Source organism: Heptranchias perlo, chromosome 5 (assembly GCF_035084215.1).
Source record: "Heptranchias perlo isolate sHepPer1 chromosome 5, sHepPer1.hap1, whole genome shotgun sequence".
NCBI lineage: Eukaryota > Metazoa > Chordata > Chondrichthyes > Hexanchiformes > Hexanchidae > Heptranchias > Heptranchias perlo.
The window spans coordinates 63,158,845-63,181,446 of NC_090329.1; the positions used below are offsets into that span (position 1 = coordinate 63,158,845).

Sequence of the window (22,602 nt, forward strand, 5' to 3'; positions counted from 1 at the left end):
AACAATGCCTGGTGATTATAGATAATCTTTCCAACTGCCCGTTATCAAAGCAATCAAAGGACTTGAATAGTGTTCAGACAGGGAAACATTACATACAAGACTACTGAATACACAAACGGTCACAACACAAAGACAGAGAGAGAGAGAGAGAGAGAGAGACACCCGAAAGGCAGAGAAAGAGATAGAATGACCAGTTGTATTAAAAACAGATAACTTTTTTTTGCTGGTGGGGTTACATGTAGCGTGACATGAACTCAAGATCCCGGTTGAGGCCGTCCTCTTGGGTGCGGAACTTGGCTATCAATTTCTGCTCGAAGATTTTGGGTTGTCGTGTGTCTCGAAGGCCGCCTTGGAGAACGCTTACCCGAAGATCGGAGGCTGAATGTCCTTGACTGCTGAAGTGTTCCTCGACTGGGAGGGAACCCTCCTGTCTGGCGATTGTTGCGCGGTGTCCGTTCATCCGTTGTCGTAGTGTCTGCATGGTCTCACCGATGTACCATGCTCCGGGGCATCCTTTCCTGCAACGTATGAGGTAGACAACGTTGGCCGAGTCGCAGGAGTATGAACCATGTACCTGGTGGGTGGTGTCCTCTCGTGTGATGGTGGTATCTGTGTCGATGATCTGGCATGTCTTGCAGAGGTTGCTGTGGCAGGGTTGTGTGGTGTCATGGACGCTGTTCTCCTGAAAGCTGGGTAATTTGCTGCGAACGATGGTCTGTTTGAGGTTAGGTGGCTGTTTGAAGGCGAGTAGTGGAGGCGTGGGGATGGCCTTAGCGAGGTGTTCGTCATCATCGATGACATGTTGAAGGCTGCGAAGAACGTGGTGTAGTTTCTCCGCTCCGGGGAAGTACTGGACGACGAAGGGTACTCTGTTGGTTGCGTCCCATGTTTGTCTTCTGAGGAAGTCTATGCGATTTTTCGCTGTGGCCCGTCGGAACTGTCGATCGACGAGTCGAGCGTCATATCCCGTTCTTACAAGGGCGTCTTTCAGCGTCTGTAGGTGTCCATCGCGTTCCTCCTCGTCTGAGCAAATCCTGTGTATTCGCAGGGCCTGTCCATAGGGGATGGCCTCTTTGACGTGGTTAGGGTGGAAGCTGGAAAAGCGGAACATCGTGAGGTTGTCCGTGGGCTTGTGGAGAGGGAGCAGTGCAGTAGATTGTGATGGTGTTACAGGTGATGACAGGGTGCAATGGGAAACGTCTGGAGCTATTAATCAGAAACATCTGTTTTCTTCTTCCATTGCCAGATCCCCACATAATATTTCACACCAAACAACATTTAATCATTAATAAGAGCAGCTGACACCATTTATCTTCTATTTAGTGCGCATTATTAAAGAACTTACTAACCTTATACTTCCTCCATTAAAACAAATGAATCAAATGACTTTTTTATCATGGTAATATTAAAATATTGTGATATCAATTTCAAGAAGGCTTAGAGTCAAGTGACATGCCTGAGGCCAAGCTTTAACTTCTCTAAGCGATTTGTGCACAGTGATTAACTTAGAGGTTTGTGAGGGGCTAAAAATAGCAGAATTTGGTGCCTTCTGATCCCACAAATACACTAAAGTCCTGAAATTCTAGTCAGGGCCAAGGCACAGCTGGGGTGAATCTCTGATCAAGGAACCAGAGAATGAGGTGATACCAGGTCACGTCTAGATTTTGTCCTATTTTTTAACTCCAGCTATTTTCCAGGGTGGGTGTTGGGGGGGAGGATGGGCATATCTTCCTTCCACCTCCCACCTCCCCAAGTCAATGAGGCTTGTCCGGAATTCCCAGGCTACCCCAGGAATTCTGACCACTGCATCCTTAAAATGGCCTCAACGGGACCCTGGCCTAAATAAAGGCGCCAGATCTTGCCAGAAGTAAGGTAATTGATTCTGGAGGGGATCCCGTTATATCTCCTGTTAAGAATGACGATCCTTTGGGTCTTTTTGTGGGATCACTTTTTTTTCAGCCCAGAAGGGGCCTCCTGGTGCCCTTAGTGGAGCGGTTATGTGCCTCTCCTCCTTCTTACTGGTTGGATTGGGATGGGAACCACTGATATGCTTGTACAGGTGCAATGCGCCCACCCCAAACATTCTAATGATCCCATCCCTGGGATTTGGAATGGATTTGGAATTCATGGCTGCAGGTGACCGAGGGTCCTGCTTCATTGTAATAAACATTGCTTTGGAAAGAATCTCTGAAATACTTTCTGCAGTAATTGCTAACTCTCATACTATCGTTGGGGCCATTAATAAATTGCAATAATATTAATGAACACAAAATCATAAAATTCTGTTTTGCAGATACTGATTTGGTAAAAGGAGAGCTCAGGATTTTAGTGGAATATTTGTTAAACCTGATAACTCATCCAGAGAGCCACATGCGTTGCCCCCCATGGTGTACACATGCTAAAATGTATGTGCTTTTAAAAAAAAAGTTTTAATATCACTCAGAAGCTGAGTATATCCCCAAACTGCTCTTTATTATTGCCTCAGCTACTCTCCATGCTGCAATCTGAGGCTTTGGGAAGGCTTTCTGCTTACTTTTATCCATGTTCAAACATAGGGAAGGCTAATAAATCCAAATCTTTATATTGAAAGTGGGTATGTTACACAAGTCCTTCTAATTTACTTTGTATAACAGACATCTGTAATATCCCAATACTAAAAACTGTTTGAATCTGTGAGAAAGCTACAATTGATGAGAGGTGAAATCATGGAACTTTAATTTTTGACACAGGTACTCAGTTTGTATGGCTCTGAAGAATTAAATATTCCAGGGTACTTGACTTTTCAAAAAGACTGACAGAATGGAAAAGGGCGGCAGGGTGGGGGTTGCCCTGATAATAAAGAATGACGTAAGGACAGTGGTGAGAAAGGATCTTGGCTCGGAAGATCAGGAAGTAGAATCAGTATGGGTGGAGATAAGAAATATCAAGGGGCAGAAAACACTGGTGGGAGTCGGTTATAGGCCCCCTAACAGTAGTTATATAGTTAGAGTATTAATCAAGAAATAAGACAAGCTTGTAACAAAAGTAATGCAATAATTGTGGGGGACTTTAATCTTCATATAGACTGGGCAAATCAAATTGGCAAAAGTAGTTTGGAGGACGAGTTCATGGAATTCATTCAAGACTGTTTTCTAGAACATTACGTCATAGAACCAACCAGGGAACAGGTTATTTTAGATCTTGTCTTGTGTAATGAGACAGGGTTAATTAGTAATTGCATAGTAAGGGATCCTCTTGGGAGGAGTGATCATAACATGATTGAATTTCACATTGAGTTGGAGAATGATTTAAGACCGCAACTAGAGTCTTAAACTTAAACAAAGCCAATTACATAGGTATGAGGGGCAAGTTGGATAATGTTGATTGGGAAATTAGATTAAAAGGTATGATGGTAGATAAGCAATGGTGACCATTTAAAGAAATATTTCATAATTCTTAACGAATATATATTCCATTGAGGAATAAAAACTCCACGGGAAAAGTGATCCATCCGTGGCTAACTAAAGAAGTTAAGGATAGTATTAGATTAAAAGAAGAGGCTTATAATGTTGCCAAGAAGAGTAGTAAGCCTGAGGATTGGGAGAGTTTTAAAAACCATTAAAAGATGACCAAAAAATTGATAAAGAGGAGAAAATAGAACATGAGAGTAAACGAGCAAGAAATATAAAAACAGATTGTAAGAGCAAGATTGTATGCAAAAAGGAAGAAATTAGCGAAAGTAAACATGGGTCCCTTAGAGGCTGAGACAGGAGAAATTATAATGGGGAATAAAGAAATGGCAGAGACGTTAAACAAATATTTTGTATCTGTCTTCACAGTAGAGAACACAAAAAACAAATCAGAAATAGTGGGGAACCAAGGGTCTAACGAGAATGAGGAACTTAAAGTAATTAAGATTAGTAAAGAAAAAGTAACTGGAGAAATTAATGGGACTGAAAGCTGACAAATGCCCTGGATCTGATGGCCTACATCCTAGGGTTCTTAAACAGGTGGCTGCATAGATAGCAGATGCATTGGTTGTGCACTTCCAAAATTACCTAGGTTCTAGAATGGTCCCAGTGGAAGGTAGCAAATATAGCACCGCTATTCAAGAAAGGATGGAGATACAAAACAAGGAATTAAAGGCCAGTTAGCCTGACATCAGTAGTCGGGAAAATGCTGGAATCCATTATTAAGGACGTGGTAACAGGGCTCTTAGAAAATCATAATTTGATTAGGCAGAGTCAACATGGTTTTATGAAAGGGAAATCATGTTTGACAAACCTACTAGAGTTTTTTGAGGATGTAACGAGCAGGGTAGATAAAGGGGAACCAGTGGATGTAGTATATTTGAATTTTCAAAAGGCATTCGATACGGTGCCACATATAAGGTTGTTCTGCAAGATCATGTGGTCGGAGGTCATATATTAGTATGGATTGAGGATTGGTTAACGGACAGAAAACAGAGAGTAGGAATAAACAGGTTATTTTCAGGTTGGCAGGCTGTAACAAGTGGGGTGCCGCAAGAATCAATGCTTGGGCCTCAGCTATTTACAATCTATATTAATGACTTAGATGAAGGGACCGAATGTAATGTATCCAAGTTTGCTGATGAAACAAAGCTAGGTGGGAAAGTAAGCTGTGAGAAGGACACAAAGCGCCCAATATTAGGAGGGAGGCGGGTTGCCAGCAGGGGTTCGACTGGGCGCGTGAGTAACCCGCCCAGCAAAATCGGTGGGTTCCCCACGTGATCGTAAGTAAATTGAAACCACTTACCTTGGCTTCCGGGTTTCGCGCTGGAAAGCTGCGCAGCAGGCGGACTGTGCACTCGCATCATAGGCTGTCAGCTGGAGGAGCCTTATTTAAAGGGGCAGTCCTCCACTGACTGATGCTGCAGAAAGGAGCCAAAATTACAGCATGGAGCAGCCCAGGGGCAAGGCTGCTCCCAGGTTTAATGATGCCTCACTCCAGGTCCTACTGGATGGGGTGAGGAGCAAGGGGAGGACAGAGATCTTCTCCCCGGCGGACGGGATGAAGTGGCCTGCCTCTGCCACCAGGAAGGCCTGGATCGAGGTGGCAGAGGAGGTCACCTGCACCACCAACATATCGCCCACCTGCATACAGTGCAGGAGGTGCTTCAATGACCTAACTAGGTCAGCCAAAGTGAGTACACTTACTCATTCCCCTACACTCCATCTGCCACATCACCGCCCCCACCCCACATCTCCTTCTGCACTGCCAACACTACTCTATCACATCACTCCTCACACCCACTCAAAGCTCATTCTCATCTTACCTGCACTTACTTACCTCGTCAGTACTCATCCCACCACTACCACTCAACCCAATCCTCATACAATCTCATGGCTCTGTCTCATACTCACCCTCTCATGCATCTCTTTCATGGCCAGCCTCACCCACCTGCCACTACCTGTGCTGCAGCCACAGGGCATGCATCATGTATGTGTAGTAGGAAGCGTAAGGCAAACGTGAGCATGAAGGGGATGCACAAGGGTGTTTGAGGGTTTGTCATGGTGTTTACTTATATTTAATTTCTGATCAACTCACATTACATATTATATTGTTACCACTACTGCCACGTCTTGGCCATTCTTGACTGGGTTGTGCAATAATGCCCTGTCATGAGGTTCTCCATGAACACCCTTGATGCCACCCATTGGGTCACCCTACAGTGGGTGTATGTGTAGTTGCACGACTACTTTGTGCAGGTGCCTGTTGCGCAGCACTGTGTTGTGTAGCTCCACATGGCGGAGGTGGACGGCATGCCTGGCGAGGCTGGTGATGATGCATGTCCTCCAATGGAGTGATGAATGCAGCAACGGACCCCCCCCCTCCTATCCTGACGGTGTGAGTGTGAGGGGGTCCGCAAAGTAGGTAAACGTGTTTGGACAGCAGAGTTTAGGGTACGATTTAATAATTTGGAGGGTGGAGACAACAGTGTGGCAGGCAAAACTTTGTCTGAGTTGACAGAGTGCCCTGCTGCAATGAATGAGGGTTTACCCCACACCTGTTAAATGGACCTTTGCAGCTGCCACTGGCTGCTGGCTACAACACGTCTGTTTAAACAGGGAGTGTTTCCCCCAGCATGGGAAACATGCTCTGGGTAGTCCAAAATCCGAATCCTCCTAAAATCTCCTACTAATGAGGTCTGTAAACGACCTCAAGTACCCAGATAGTGATCTTAAGTGGGATCCCACCAGCTTTGATTGCCGGTGGCAGTCCCGCATACGGGGGCTGCACGCGCACCGACTCGCGTCATTGGGGAACCCGGAAGTGGGCGGGTTGGAGCCGGGCTCCAGACTCGCTCCGGGAATCCCCAATTTTAGGAGCCCCCCCGCCACGAACGCACCTGCTCGGCCATCCGAAAATTGACCCCAAAGTGTCTGCAAAGGGATATAAACAGGTTAAGTGAGTGGGCAAGAAGGTGGCAGATGGAGTATAATGTGGGGAAATGTGAGCTTATTCACTTTGGTAGGAAGAATAGAAAAAACAGAATATTTTTTAAAGGGTGAGAAACTTTTAAATGTTGTTGTTCAGAGAGATTTGGGTGTTCTTAAACACGAAACACAGAAAGTTAACATGCAGGTACAGCAAGGGATCAGGAAGGCAAGTGGTGTGTTGGCCTTTATTGCAAGGGGGTTGGATACAAGAGTAAGGAAGTCTTGCTGCAATTGTACAGGGCTTTGATGGGACCACACCTGGAGTACTGTGTACAGTTTTGGTGTCCTTACCTAAAGAAGGATGTACTTGCCTTAGAGGCAGTGCAACAAAGCTTCACTAGATTGATTCCTGGAATGAGAGAGCCTGGGATGAGATTGAATAGAATGAGCCTATACTGCCTGGTGTTCAGAAGAATGAGAGCTGATCTCATTGAAACGTATAAGATTCCGAGTGGGCTTGACAGGGTAAATGCTGTTTCCCCGGCTGGAGATTCTAGAACTAGGGGGCGTATTCTCAGGATAAGGGGTCCGCCATCTAGGACTGAGATGAGGAGGAATTTTTTCATCCAGAGGGTTGTGAATCTTTTGGAATTCTCTACCCCAGACGGCTGTGGATGCTCAGTCATTGAGTATATTCAAGACTGAAGTCGATAGATTTTTGGACTCTAAGGGAATCAAGGGATATGGGGATCAGGCGGGAAAGTGGAGTTGAGGTCGAAGATCAGCCATGATCTTACTGAATGGTGGAGCAGGCTCGAGGGGCCGTATGGTCTACTCCTGATCCTATTTCTTATGTTCTTACTTTCTTATGTTCTAGGATATGTTGCATCCATACTGTGGAAATGCTCTTGGTACCATTGGCTTGTGATTGCAAATGAGTTGGCATTACTGCCTCTGAAGGAAGAGAGCTCCACTTCATGAGCTCTCTTTCCCTTTGTCACCAGACACAGCAGAGACTGAGCAGCAACATAAAGGGCTGATGGCACCACCTGCCATTCTCTCTGGCATATCTGAAACAGGCCAGCAATGTAGTTTCCTGCTTGTTGACTTTCCCCAAAGAGGAACAGTTGTTTCTGTATTACTGACAGTTCTATTGATCTGCTCTGCGAGGGGGTGGGACCCACATGACCAAACGCCCCAACATATTATAGACCCATTGCAGATAGACATGGTAATGCAATATGAATTAAACATAATTCTAGATGGCACAGCAATTTGCGTTCAGCAAATTCCCCTTCCCTCCAGGTGCGCACGATATCACAAACTATTGTCTCTGAATTTGTGTGTGTGACACAGAGGCAAAATTGAAATGAATCTCTCGAGTGGATTTTCAATTCACTTTTAGTTAAAGTGTGCTTTGTTGATTGTTTAAGGAAAGAATTTTTGGATAATGGCATTGGTACTGCCTGATTTTTCAATGGCATTACTTGACTTTCTCTTCGTACACCATTTACCACTGAGTCAACAGATTTGTTACCCACTGATGGGTGAATATTGATAATTGGAGACAGATGAGGGGAACTACTTACAACTCATGTCTTTCCCATTTAGAAACTAATGAGATGATAATAGACATAGAATGCAAGCCTTATCACCAGAGTGCCTAGTGAAATAGCTTTAAAAAAAAGCACTCTAATATCTGTAAAAAGCAAAATTCTGCAAATACCGAAAATGTGAAACACAAAAGGAATCATTCTGGAAACACACAGCAGGACAGTCAACATCTGTAGAGAGAACAGAAAAGACAATGGGCTCAATTTAAAAATCAAATTGCGGATGCGTTGGGGCTGCGAAAATGGCGAAATTCCTGAGCAGGTTCGGAAGCCGGCTCCAACCCGCCGACTTCCGGGTATCCCACATACGCACCTGTGTGTGCACGCTTCATGAATCCGGAAGTCCTGCCGGCATTTGAAGCCGGTGGGATGATAGTTAAAGAACCAAATGTGCCTCATGAGGTACTTACGATACTTTATTTCTGACATAGTAGATAGATAAAACAATTTTAAACTTACCTAGGCGGCTTTTCCAGGGATTCCGATTCACGCCTGGTGAAATGGGCTGGATCAGGTAAAAATAAACGAAATAAATTAAATAAAAAACCATTGCACAAAGTTTAAAAAACAAAATAAATCTACCTTTTCACCCTTCTCCGATGTCCGATGTCCCTTTCAGCCCCGATATCTCCCACTCTGATGGCCCTCTCCCCCCCTGATCTCCCCCCGATCTCCCCCTCCCCCCGATCTCCCCCTCCCCTGATCTTCCCCTCTCCCCCCAATCTTCCCCTCTCCCCCCCCACCCCCAATCTTCCACTCTTCCCCCCCCCCCCATTTCAGCTATTTCAGTCATTTAAGAAAAAAATCCTTCTGTCCTGTACTTTGCTGCTGCACCAGATGTCTCTTTATCTCCTGTCTGCTAGCAATATACATGATGTGGAGATGCTGGTGATGGACTGTTGGTGATATACATGTTTTAGGCAACACACCTCAGTACCACTAGCAGCAAATACAATTTTTTTAATAACCCTGTTCCTGCTAGGAATTGAAATAGGTTCATTGGTGGCTTTAAGTATTTTCCAGTGGCTGCAAAATCTACTGCATGGTCACCAAAATATTCCCCCATAGTTATACACTGGTGCTTTGATGATTTGGCAAGATGGTTCATGTTTTTCTCATATAGCAAGTTAGCAGACTTGGTAAAGGGAAGGTATAAAGTAGAGGCTGGACACTTCCCCACAGAGATAGAGAAAGAAGCTTCATGTGAGTCTGCTGCAACCTTATAGTCTTAATGGCCAGCTCAAGAGAGGCACTAGCAGAAGCCTGGGAGTAAGTTGGCTCTGTAGCCTCTTGACAGGAATTGGTGGCGTCAGGTGTGACCTAGACAGAACTTATGACGTGCTAGATTTCTTCACTATAGAAAGTTAAATTAAACGTTTTTAAAATTTCTACAAATACACTTCCACAATGAAATGCTTAAACTTTATTGTTAACATTGTTTCCCAGTGTTGAAATCCTGGTTTTGACAGACAAAATCAGCTATCCTAGGTGAATGTTTTGGCAGTTCATAGCTAGGCCACGAGCTGAAGTGCTTTATGACTGCAGAACAAACCATGTTTAAGGGTAGTGCTGAGGGGAATTATCAGGAAACCTGAAGCATTCATCCGATCAGCTGACTCCAAGCAGCATTACATAAGAACATAAGAAATAGGAGCAGGAGTAGGCCAATCGGCCCCTCGAGCCTGCTGCGCCATTCAATAAGATGATGGCTGATCTGATCCTAACCTCAAATTTAAATTCATGTCCAATTTCCTGCCCGCTCCCCGTAACCCCTAATTCCCTTTACTTCTAGAAGGTGTCTATGGAAATTGGTAGCGAAGATCATCCTGTTCTCCTGGCTGAAGGAGGATGGTATGAAGGCAGAAAACTGAGAAAAGGAATAACACAGGAAAAGTTACAGTTGTTTGATTTAGATTGTAAGAGTGCTCGGAGGCTTCAAAAGCGTAGTAATTTTAATTAACAGCAAATTTTATTCTACCTAACTGTTCTTTTGGAGAATTTACAGACATTTGAAAATATATCATAATAAATTGTACAAGAATGGAATGTGGGAACTGATTATAAGACTCTTCTGATGACACATACAAGCATCACCTGAGCCCTGAGATTAAATAACACCTTGGAACTACTTTTTGTTATCTGCTATTAATTAAATGGGCCAATTTGCCAGGGTGCACTGGATTTTCATTTACAGGCAGGTGCGGGGGAAAGCACCTGCCTGTAAATGAACCTGCCCGATTTTCCTTTCATTGATTTAATTGCACTCGCACTGATAGGATTTTCCAATAATCATTGTGCCCAGATGATCCAGTGCACCTGAGTGAAGACACAGGAAAATCTCCCCCATATTCTGATGATCTTTGGTATTATTAAACCATCCATATAGTTGTTGCCATGTGCTGCTATGTCTGAATCCTTTGGAGCTTGATGTTTAGTATTGTTAGTGTTTTGCAATTTCTTGGGTGAGAGATGATATTCTTTCGATCTCTTGACAATACTGGATAAGCCAGGCTTGGGAATTGCAATTGTTTTTGGTTTTGAATACAATAGTTTTTGAGAGAGTGTTATATCAGTGCCTTCTGGTTTCTTTAGTAAATGCGACAAATGACCACAGTGGCACATGCATTAGGGTGCTTAAAGTTAACTGTAGATTCTTTACTGCGGTTTACAGAGAAATAATCTTCAATTAGCTTCAGGGAAACTTTCCATCCCGTGCATGTTAATCACAATTTACACGTTAAACATCATGTAGCAAAGCAGCACATAGTGTTTGAAAATTCAATTAAGGGTACAGAATTTCATATCCCATTATCTCTGTAGTTAACAATTCACATTTAGTTAACAGAAACTCAGTGTTTATGTTAATAGTCTATTCTTAAAAGATGAGAGTGGAATGACAAATGAGGTGGTAAACAGTATGCTGGGGCACCAGCATATGGTGCATTAGATTGGTGGGATGTAGCTTTGATCTTCCATGTTGTTGAATTTTTGATCTCATCAAAACAGAGGCTAGACATTTCCTAATGGGAATGGAGAAAAATCATTGGAGGATGAAATTCCTGTTGACAATTTTGCCAAAAATCTTGCATGAGTACAAAAGGGGAAATTCTTAATCACCTCAATTAGATCACCCCTTAATATAATTGAGGTGTTTAAGATGCTCAAAGGAGTTGAGTCTCTGATGGGAGAGTCCAGAACAAGGGGGCATAACCTTAAAATTAGAGCTAGGCCGTTCAGGGATGAAGTCAGAAAGCACTTCTTCACACAAAGGGTTGTGGAAATCTGGAACTCTCTTCCCCCAAAAAACCTATTGAGGCTAGGTCAATTGAAAATTTCAAAATTGAGATTGATAGATTTTTGTTAGGCAAGGGTATTAAGGGATACGGAACCAAGAAGGCTACATGGAGTTAAGATACAGATCAGCCAAGGTCTAATTGAATGGTGGAACAGGCTCCAGGGGCTGAATGGCCTACTCCTGTTCCTATATTATCAACAGAAGGAATTTCACCCCTGGGCCAGTCATCTCAGCTCCTACTAGTGGCTAACTCCAGAGGCCAGTAGTTCAGCTTTTCTGTAATTTCCATTGCATGTTGGTGGAGGAAAGCCTTAAGGAAAAGCAACTTCAAAAGTTCAAGGTGTAATGGAGCCTTTTTAAAGTAAATAAATACATAAATGAGATATTGTAAATGCATATCACATTAACTCGATTTTAGCTTTGTTGCGATCATCTCTTCAAATGCTGTTTTTTCGCTCACTTAGTGAATGTGGAGTTGATTTTATCCCAGTTTGATCATATATAATACAGCTCTTCGGTGGCAGTAGCCACTTATCTGTTTGGGCCTCACCTTTGCACAAATGCTAGCTTTGTTTGCAAAGCTTTGTTACAACATAGATGACATCAGGCTGCTTGTTCTGGCCCCTTACCCACATTTCAGCACCACGAATATCTTCTTGTACCCCTGTGAGCATTCTTTAGCATTTGTTTGCTCTAGCCTTCTGAGGCAACCAAAAAGGCATAATTTAATAAGAAGCTGTTTTATGCCAATTGTTGTAGGAACTTTCTTTTTCTCTTTCTTAGTTAGCTGATGTTAGGATACAAGTTGTGCTTAAGAGAATTTATTAGGAGAAAATTCCTGCCTGACAGAGAGTCATTAATCATACTCGTTCTCATTTAATGGGAGGCTGTCATTCATAGTTAGTCTGATTCCTTTTCTGGAGACAGGTACATTAACAAGGAGAAGGGACTGGAGGAAGTTACTGACTATTGCAAGTGTTGCAGTCTTTGCACTGCCAGTATCACACTGTACTGTCATCAAATTCTGTTAAGTGAACGGCATGTTTGGCCAAAAGTTTAGCTTATCAAACATTTGAATTTAACAGTAATTCACGTTGAAATATTAATGCTTGTTCTGTAGCAGATTTCTGATATTCAGTTACTCACAATCAAAAATGCATAAATTATAAATTACGTTGCATTAGTCTACTCTGTTAGAGTCAAAGATCAAAAATACTTATAAGAGGAGCCAGTTAGGGTGTGGTTCAAAAAGTCACTGTAAAAATTTAGGTGTTATTTTTCTCTGTGTGTTAATTTTAATAGAAAATTGGGAAAAATAAACAAGTGAGCAAGACAGGTAGAAAAAGATGCAAACTTTTTATTCATTTGTACTGTTACTCTGAGTCTAGCTCCCATTCAACAATGTATTCATGAAAAATAGTGCAAAGGTTCCCTTGTTAAGGACTGTTAAGACTTTGTTAAAGGTCAAATAAACAAAGAATGAGTTCTGAGCTCCAGGTCAGACCTGAAGTTAGTGTTGTTCTCAAAGATCAGGGAGAGTCAAGCATCTTCTCAGCATTACCAGTGTTAGTAAAAGTCGTCCACAGGAGACATCACAGGGGCCGCGATGCTAATAACAAACAAAGAAAGCACTCGCATTTATATAGTATCTTTCATGTCGTCACGATGTTCCACAGTGATTCACAGCCAATTCAATACTTTTTGCAGTTTAGTCATTGTAACTAAACAGGGCAGACAATTTGCACACAGCAAGGTCCCACAAATGGAAATGAGATAAAATACTAGTTAATCTGTTTAGATGGAATTGGTTGAGAGGTGAATGTTGGCCAGAATTACTCCATTAAGGGGCTAACTGAAGCCCTGTTCTGCCATGCGCCTACTTACATATACTTCAGAAGTGACTACAATGAGCAGCAGCAGAGGAAGATAAAACAAGAACAACAACTTGCATATAAGTAGCTCCTTTAATATAGAAAATGCCCAAGGCACTTTACAGAAGTGGAGAGACAAAATGTAGATAAAAGGAATGGATAACAAGAAAATGTGCAAGAGTTAGGAGAAATGAACAAAAGCTTAGTGGAATTATGGGTTTTGAGAAAGTTTTTAAAGTGAACAGATTGAGGTATTTAGGGAGGGAATTTCAGAAAGCAGGAGCAAGATGACTGAAGTTTCTGTCATCCGTGGATACACAAAAGGCCACAGTCTGAGAAGCAAAGAATGTGGGAGGAGTTGTAAGACTGGAGGAGATTGGAGAGATAGGGTAGGGTGAGCCCATAGGGCGATTTGAAGACAATGATGAAGATTTTAAATTCAATACATTGAGGGACTGGGATTCAATACATTGAGGGACTGGGAGTTAATGTAAGTCACTGAGAACTGGGGTGATGGGCAATCTAAACTTAGTACAGGAAAGAATTGAGGCAACTGAGCTTTGAGTTTATGGAGGGGGAAGGTTAGGAGTCTGGCAAGGAAATCGAGTTGAGAGGTCTCAAAAGGGTGGATAAGGGTTTTAGCAGCAGTAGGGTGAATAGGGTCAGAGGTGGCTGATGTTGCAGAGGTAGGAATAAGTGGGCTTGGTGATGTGAGATTTGAAGCTCAACTTTGGGTTGAACAGAACACTGAGGTTTTAAACAGTCTGATTCACCATAAGCAAGGGGAAGGCAGGGGAATGGAATCAGTGGCAAGAAGGCAGAGATGCTTGGATTGGCCAGGGGAGTTTTACAATATGCCCCTATAGTTGAGCCCAAGTTCACACGTAATGCATAGCCAAGCTCTCTGGCTATGTTGTTTACTTGTGGGCTGTTCTCCTACACCAAGATGAGAGCCTATATCTGAGATTATCAAGATGCTTGGTATTTATACTAATAGCTCGTTAGCTACTTGAAGTGCGAAAGGAATATTATTACAATGCACCATGGTGTTTTGTCATTCTTACCAAGAAATCAGGTTGCATGAAATCAACCACAGCAAATTCATCTGCTATTTTGATTAAAGCCTACAAAAACCAGTGTTAGTAATCACTTTTGTCAAAAAAGAGGAAAATATACCCCTTAATTTGTAAGTGTAGTGATGTATATTTTTGCCAATTTGGCAAGTATTATTTTTGCATAGAACTACATAGAATTTACAGCACAGAAACAGGCCATTCAGCCCAACTTGTCTATGCTGGTGTTTATACTCCACACAAGCCTCTTCCCAACCTACTTCATCAAATTGTATCAGCATATCAATTTCAATTTATCTATATACTTAATAGAAAAATAAATTAATAAATTATAAATGAAGCAGTTGCATCAGAATTTTTCAACTTCTGTTCAGTTAGTAGAATTACTTACTTATGGGGCCCAAGTATTCTGTTTATCTGGAATGGGCTGGAACCACAAAGGTAAAATAGACGCATAACTTTGATAGTTGGATCCAGGAAAAGGAAATGATGCAATGCATATTAATCATCTATGATGCACAAGGCAATGAAACCACAATGCCACTTAATAAAAGATTTCTCTATTTGGGACATCTTAGATTCCACATGGTCAGAATGGGAACAAAATCACAGGTTTTCCCATTTTCAGAATGAGACAAAAGCAGCTGCTGAGAGATAAACATATGGGGGTAAATTTTAAACCCACAAACGGGTGGGTTGGGGGTGGGTGGGAAGGTAAAAATTGTAAACCCGGCTGCAACCCACCTCCAACCTGCCCACTTCTAGTTTTCAAGAGGCAGGCGACTTACCCGCTCTCAGGCGGCGGGTCGGTCAGTGAAAGCTTTCAGGGAGGCTGTGTGCCTCCATTTTAATAAGTTTTTTATTTTTAACTCCTGGGGGCCAGATTCCCGGGCCTTCTGATTCACACCACGTAAAAGGAAGTGAGAAGGCCCGGATCATGAGGTAAGTGCCTTTATTGCACTGCTTGTGGGCCAGGGGGAGCAGCTGTGTTTCCTCCAGGCCCAACACGCTTACCTGCAGTGATCCTATACACATAATCAACCAGCCCCCCCCCCACCACGATGTCCGCCTCCCCCATGATCATCGCCCCCCACACGATCTTTGCCCCATCCCCCCACAATCTCCACCCCATCCCCCCACACGATCTCCGCCCCATCCCCCCACGATCTCCGCCCCATCCCCCCACGATCTCCGCCCCATCCCCCCACGATCTCCGCCCCTTCCACCCCACGATCTCCGCCCCTTCCCCCCCACGATCTCCGCCTCTTCCCCCTGACGATCTCCGCCCCCCCCACAATCTCTGACCCATCCCCACACAATCTCTGACCCATCCCTCATGATCTCTGCCTCCCCCCACGATCTTCACACCCCCCAATCACCACCCCACCCCCCACGATCTCTGACCATCCCCCCACGATCTCCGACCCATTAGAGCACGGATCCTTGCTGTCTCATTTGTTTTTGTGTAAAAATTCCATAAGAAACTTTCATTGCTGTCATGTATCGGAAATGAACTGTCCATATTACATATAATCAGTCGATAAACACAGACACATGCTCGTTAACTTAATTATAGTCCAAAAACAGCTGCAGTTGTTCCCATCATTATTACAGTAGTATTTTACGTCTGCAGAGCTATTTATATAGAATTAAAATTTAACTTGAATATGTAAAATGAGTTTAGAATATCAAAATAAATGCAAAACTTGCAATACCTACATTGAGATATACATCAAATCAATTATTTTTGCTCAATGTGCTGATTATTTGGCACCACTGCAGATACAGCAATGCAGACATAAATAGGCAGGAACAGTTTATTTTGAATCCTCTCAGGCCTCAGCTCAGTTAAAAAAAAGCAGGTGTAATGCGATCATTGCTTTGGTACTGGTTTCTATTCCTAATAGCTGGAAAAGAATCCACTCTGCGAATAACTAATACAGTGGCTGCCTCTGCTTTGTAAGTTTTTTATTCAAAATATTTATTCCTGAAATAACTCTGGATAATTTTCTGCATTTATTAATCTTAGCAAAGGCCTTTTCTAAAACATCAAAAATATCTTTAAAGTCCAATGCATTCTTCGCTTTCCTTCCTGTATCTATAGGGTTAGGTTTTGTAGGCTGAGCTAATCATTGTCTTCTGCCAATTGGCAACCAGCCAGTTCAAGCAAGTTTTTTTTCTTCCATTAAAAGCAGCCAGTTCAGGCATGATGGGCAGGCCCAAACTATACAAAGTGACTGGCTTTATTTTGCTTTCATTCTTTCCATTGTATTTATTCAAAAATCAAACAGCTTATGCACCTGTAAGCTGCTGTTTTTATTGCCAGTGTTTGTGTTCCTTCTCTCTTTCATAAGAGTTAGGGTATGTGTACTCGACTGTGAGAGGGATGCTGAAGGAAAGGATTTACGTGACTGGCTCTGTTTGCATGCAAAACTACTTCAAAATCTGTGAATAATAATGATAGCCACAGCTGACCCTGTTATTGGAAATGCCAGCGGATGATTCCAATTTGCTCAGTCTTATAGCCATTTGAAGTGTCGCAGTTCAAAATATAGTTTTACTAACATGACAAACAGAGATTATTTATTTTAAATGCCCTGGAGCACTGAAACAATGTTGTATTATATTAAATTTATCCAGTCCAGCCAAAAACTTTCTTGTATATATTGAAGAGAATCTCGTTTATGTTTCCCTCAATAAAATGTCAAAGTTTTTACTAAAAGCAGGACAAAATGGAAACATTTGAAATTGCAGTAGTCCTTGTTTAATGGATCACTTCATTCATTTCAGTAATCAAGAACATGCTTGTCCATGAAGCTCCAAATTTTGCTCAGTCAATTTTATCAGGTCTACCAATATGTAGCGTAATCATAAAAGAAACATGAATAAAATTGTACAGATAAAATATAAGTACTTAGTTGGTTGACGTATTTAGTTGTTAATGCAGCCATATAAAGGCCAGTGATGAACAACAGTAGAACTAAGTTGATTTTCTTTTGGTTAATGTAAAATATATCTGCCATATATTTTATCATTGGCATGCGTAGGCAACCCGAATTTCCTTTGTGTCCATTCTCATGCTGCTCTAGACTCATTACTTCTATTTCCCCTTTTTTCCTCTTGGCTCCTCCTGGGCCCTTCTCTGCCATCTCCTCCTTTTCCTGTCACCTGGTCATTCCACCTTTATTTCTCACGTCTTGGTTATTTTGTTCCTCCTAATCACCATCCTAACCCAACTCTACTCCTCTGTCTTCCTACTCTAATGCCACCATCCCAGGCTTGAACGCCCATGGATAACCTCACAGCTACCCTCTGTGCTTCTCTCAGCATTCTCCAGCAAGCTCACCAAGGCACCCGTCGCTGCCTCCTCACGAGCAACAACCCCCAACTACCCCAATCTGCTCTCTCACCAACATTCCTTCCCAGCACACCCACCGGAGGCTAATCTCACCAACCTCCTTCCTGTCCAGCTCAATCCATGACCACTGGCCCCTTGGACTTTACCAGTGGATCAATAATCTCCACTCCTCTTTACATTTCCCTCCAGAATTTCCGTTCACTCCAGAACAATGCTCTTGCCATCCATACCTTATTGTGGGTTATTGCATTGATATTCTGGCTTTGATGGAAATTTGACTCATGAGTGGTGCACCTTGCCCCTTACTGAGAGCCTTCCCTCCTAGCTATACTTTGCACCATCTGCCTCACCCAAACTGTTGGGGTGGTGATGTTGCCCATATCTCCTTCCTACCTCCATGACATCACCCGCCTCCACCCCTGCCTCAGCCCATAGAATCATAGAAAGGTTACAGCATGGTAGGAGGCCATTCGGCCCAGCAAGTCCGTGCTGGCTCTATCCGAGCAATCCAGCTAGTCCCACTCCCCCGCCCTATCTCCATATCACTGCACATTTTTTCATTTCAAGTACTTATCCAGTTCCCTTTTGAACCCTGTTTTTTAAACCCTCATGCCTGCCTTTGTCACCTCCAGGCATGGCTATCACAGTGCTTTTCTACCCAGCCTCCATCCTCCACCCTCTATAAACTTTAGCTCATCCAAAGCTCTGCTGCCTGTATCCTATCGCTTACCAAGTCCCATTCACCAATCACCCCTGTCTTTGCTGACGTACATTAGTTCCCGGTCCCCCAATTCTTCCAATTTAAAATTCTCATCAGGGTGTTTAAATCCTTTCACAACCTTTCTCCTTCTTATCTCTGCAACCTCCTCCAGCCTTACAACTCCCTAGGACTCTGAGTTCCTCTAACTCCGGCATCTTGTTCATCTCCCACTCCCTTTACCCCACCATTGGCAGTCATGCCTTCAGCTGTCTAAGCCCTATGCTCTGGAATTTCCTCCCTAAACCAGTCCACCCCCCTCTCCTCCTTTAGGACCCTCTTTAAAACCCACTCTTTGACACAAATTTTGGTCACCCCTCCTAATATTTTCTTCTTTGGCTTGGCATCCATTTTTGTCTGATTATGCCTCCGTGGAGCACATTGGGACATCTTGTACATTATAGGAACCGCCCAAATCAATGGAAATGAAAATCGAGCGGTTTCTATAAGGAGTGGGCAATCTGTAACACCAGTTTTACACCCAGGTGGCTAGTTGAAAATCTACCAAAATGTTATGATGGTTCACTACCATCTTAAATTATCACTATTGGCAACAGCTCGGGCAGTTCTCAACTGTTACTATACTTGCTTATCTCTTGACCCTCTCCAATATGATGGAATTGCCCCTTTAAAGTCTAAAACTACAATAAATTCAATTTTTAACAGAAAAAAATGTATAATCTACATTTCAACTACATAAATGGTTACAAGGGAGGTTTTTTAGATTGTTATTTTGTTCTCTTCTGAACAGGACACAGGCAGAAGCCTGATGACCAGCCCAAAGTTGGATTATTCTCAGAACGTCTGAGTGAATTGGAGCGCCTTCGCCAAACTGCAATGAGAGTGGGTGCTTCAACACAGAGTCCACGTCCTTCTCTCAATCCTCCACCAGCTCCTTTTAGTCCTCAGGCTCCAACTCAGATTGCAGGTATGTGGATATATGTGTAGAGTGGGCTGCTCTTTGAGTTGTGATATTAAAACAATACCTATGGATCGTTTTATTACTAGTAGATTAGTGCCTGTATACTTATCTTGAGTCTGTGTTTATAAATGGAAATTTACCATGTGGATTCAATTGTTTTTGGCAGAATATCTGATAAGCCTAATACTTAAAATAATTTATTATTTCCCATTTACACCTTTTGTGTTAAGACGACTACCTGCGTATCTTTACTGATTGTAATTGATGCAATTATAACAGGATGGATTGCGTTGTAGTCTTGTTCATTTTGCATTTACCATTTGCCACAAGTATTGATTTATTTATTTATACCTCCAGTCAACCTTCTCCTTCTCCTGAAGGTGTTGACATGCTGGCTAGCCACTGGTACTACAACAATAACAACAACTTGCATTTATATAACTCCTTTAATGTAGGCTTCACGGGAGCGATTTTCAAACAAAATTTGACGCCGAGCCACATGAGGAGATATTAGGACAGGTGACAAAAAGCTTGGTCAAAGAGATAGGTTTTAAGGAGCTTCTTAAAAGAGGACAGAGAATTAGCAAGGCGGAGAGGATTTGGAAGGGAATTCCAGAGCTTAGGGCCTACGCAGCTGAAGGCATGGAGTGATTAAAATCAGGGATGCGCAAGAGGCAAGAATTGGAGGAGCACAGAGATCTCAGAGGTTGGTAGGGCTGGAAGAGGTCACAGAGGGGCGAGGCCATGGAGGGATTTGAAAACAAGGATGAGAATTTTAAAATTGAGACTTCCTGGACCAGGAGCTAATGTAAATCAGCAAGCACAGCGTTGACGGGTGAACGGGACTTGTTGCGAGTTTGGATACAGGCAGTAGAGTTTTGGATGAGCTCAAGTTTACAGAGGGTGGAAGATGGGAGGCCAGCCAGGAGAGCATTGGAATAGACATATCTAGAGGTAACAAAGGCATGGATGCGGGTTTCAGCAGCAGATGAGCTGAGGCGGGGTGAAGATAGGCGATGTTACAGACGTGGAAGCAGGCGATCTTGGTGAGGGAGCAGATATGTGTATCTCATCAGTTTTCTTCAGTGGCTTTTCAAAAGGAGGAAGAATATGCAGACTGTTATGTGATTTTCCTACCAGTTCACTTCAGAAAGGTATTAACACCCAAGTCGTGGAGATGTTTGCCACTTACCCTCCTTTCCACCTCAAGGAGGTAGTGTGGAGAGAACTTATAGGAGCAGAGAGATGGAGGGAAGTTGTAAATGAAAAATAATGGAGGTCCCAGGAACTTTGCAATGGGAACATGGAGGGGAAAAGAGACATCATACACAGCAATGTCCCAAATTATAAATTTTATTTGGATGCATTCCTTCACAAGCCCTGTGTAATTAATAGAAGTGATTTCACTTCTACATAAATTCAATTGCTCAAGTGCATATAAATGTGAAGTTATTAAACCCTGTGTGAGTTGCTGATTATTGAGGTAATTGACAGTTAAATCGGAGCTGGCAGCCATTCACTTCTTGCAAAATAAGGAGACGCCAACTACGCCAGCAAGTCTGTCTGAGACCTGTCAGGATCTGACATGCCAAGATATAAATGACAATTTGTTTCCTTCATAACAAAATGCAACAGAAAGTGCATTGACCAAACAAAAGGGATGTACAAAAGAAATTGCACTTTCCTGTTGCAGTACACCTACCACAGAAGTGTTCTTAGTCTTTTAATTCAATTCAAACCCAACTGAGGTCCAACTGAAGGTATTTCTACCTTCCCAAATGTTCTTATAATGATCATATGCTGGATAAAAATCAAACCTAGACTGAAACCTAAACAAAGTAACTCATCAAAAATAAGGCCAAATCTGGTTAGGGTTGCTTTCCCGGTAACATGAACAACAGGATAATATCACACTGCTCGCCCAGTGTAAAGCATCAACATCGTAAAAACTTTTCTACATTAGAGTGCATCTTCAGATTGGAACGTGTTCTCGCTTGCAGGGCTATGATAACACTTACCATCAGAAAGAAAATAGCAACTTTTTTACATTTATGCTACAAACTAAGGCCTCTTCTCAACCTTTACTTCCTGATAATATCACATGTTTTCAGATAGCCATTTTCTGTGTTTCCTCTAATGGAAATACTTGCACAGTTGGGGAGTTGCCAAGAAAACTCAGTAGTGAAAAGGTTAAAAGTGTAGAAAGTTTAAGCTATTACCAGCCAGTGCTTATCCCAATAAGTGTCCATATTTGTTTTGGCTGCCCCTGTTCCCACCACGCCTTAGGAGAAGAGGGCATGCGGGGGGGTTAAAATATCAGCAGTGTGGCGCTCATCAGAGTGCCACAGGTTGGCCAGAGCCTCATTGAGAATTAATATGTCTGAGTCTGATGACGTTAATCAGACCCCAACGCTATTTTTCCTTTGTGTTGTGAGGTCAGTGCCATAGGGGAGCAGGCCCGAAGACGGCCGATAAGGTAACTTCATTAAAAAAAAATTAAGTTTTCTTGTGGGCCAGGAGGACCCGGAGTGTTTCTTTGCTGCTTTAATATAAAATGTTACTTAGAAAAACAGAATCAATTGTCTTGAGAGAAAGCAGGAAGTTGGTGTGCTTTATATGCACTCATGCAAGACATTATTTGCATTCAAGGGTAGGGCACTACCCTACTAACTTGTTTCAGCTGATCCACACAGGAATTATTTTACATACTGTGTGATCGTGCATGGTGATTATAAAAATACTGCTTCTTTGGACTCAGCAGTCTCACACCCACACACTGTCCAGCAGAACTTTGTTTACTTTGTTTGTTTTGCTGCAGGAGCACAGACTATAAGACTAAATGCTACATTTTAAAACTAACTTATTCAATTTTTGCAAATATGAGTGTCCTCTCAATGGTGCAATTTCAGTGGTTGCGGGACTTTCGTTTGCCCCAAGCCTCTGCCCTGATGCTAGCCAATAAACCGAGGTCAGGGTCATGGACATGATTTTGGTGGGTTCACAACGATGTTTCTGCAGCTGCCAGGTTGTCCACCTCGGGTGGCGGAGAGGAAAATGGCTATGGTGTCTTCTGCAGTAGAGCATGGTTGGTAGCCCAGGCCCAAATAAAATATATAATGAAAAGTGTTAAGCCTCCCACCTTGCCTAGTGCATTAGATCACTCTTGAATCAATTGCACCAGGCAAAGTGTCCCTTTAAAGTTTACAACTCCTTCGCCTCTTTACTTTGCTCATGCACTGCCATTCCTAGTACCAAATTTTTCTATGATGCAAATGGTATTTTCTATGATTGCATTCTATTGCAATCTGTCTGCCCAATGCACACCCGATATCA

General features: G+C 42.7%; 1 protein-coding gene across 4 annotated transcripts in view; it reads left to right on the plus strand.

Moving 5' to 3' along the window:
• The window catches only part of runx2a (RUNX family transcription factor 2a), a 177,446-nt gene that overhangs the window by 122,842 nt on the left and 32,002 nt on the right, over window positions 1–22,602 (plus strand). For all 4 annotated transcript variants that reach the window (XM_067984477.1, XM_067984480.1, XM_067984479.1 and 1 more), the window contains one exon: window positions 19,099–19,275. In XM_067984477.1, the coding sequence (XP_067840578.1) occupies window positions 19,099–19,275 (177 nt within the window). The remainder of the gene's footprint in view (window positions 1–19,098; window positions 19,276–22,602) is intronic.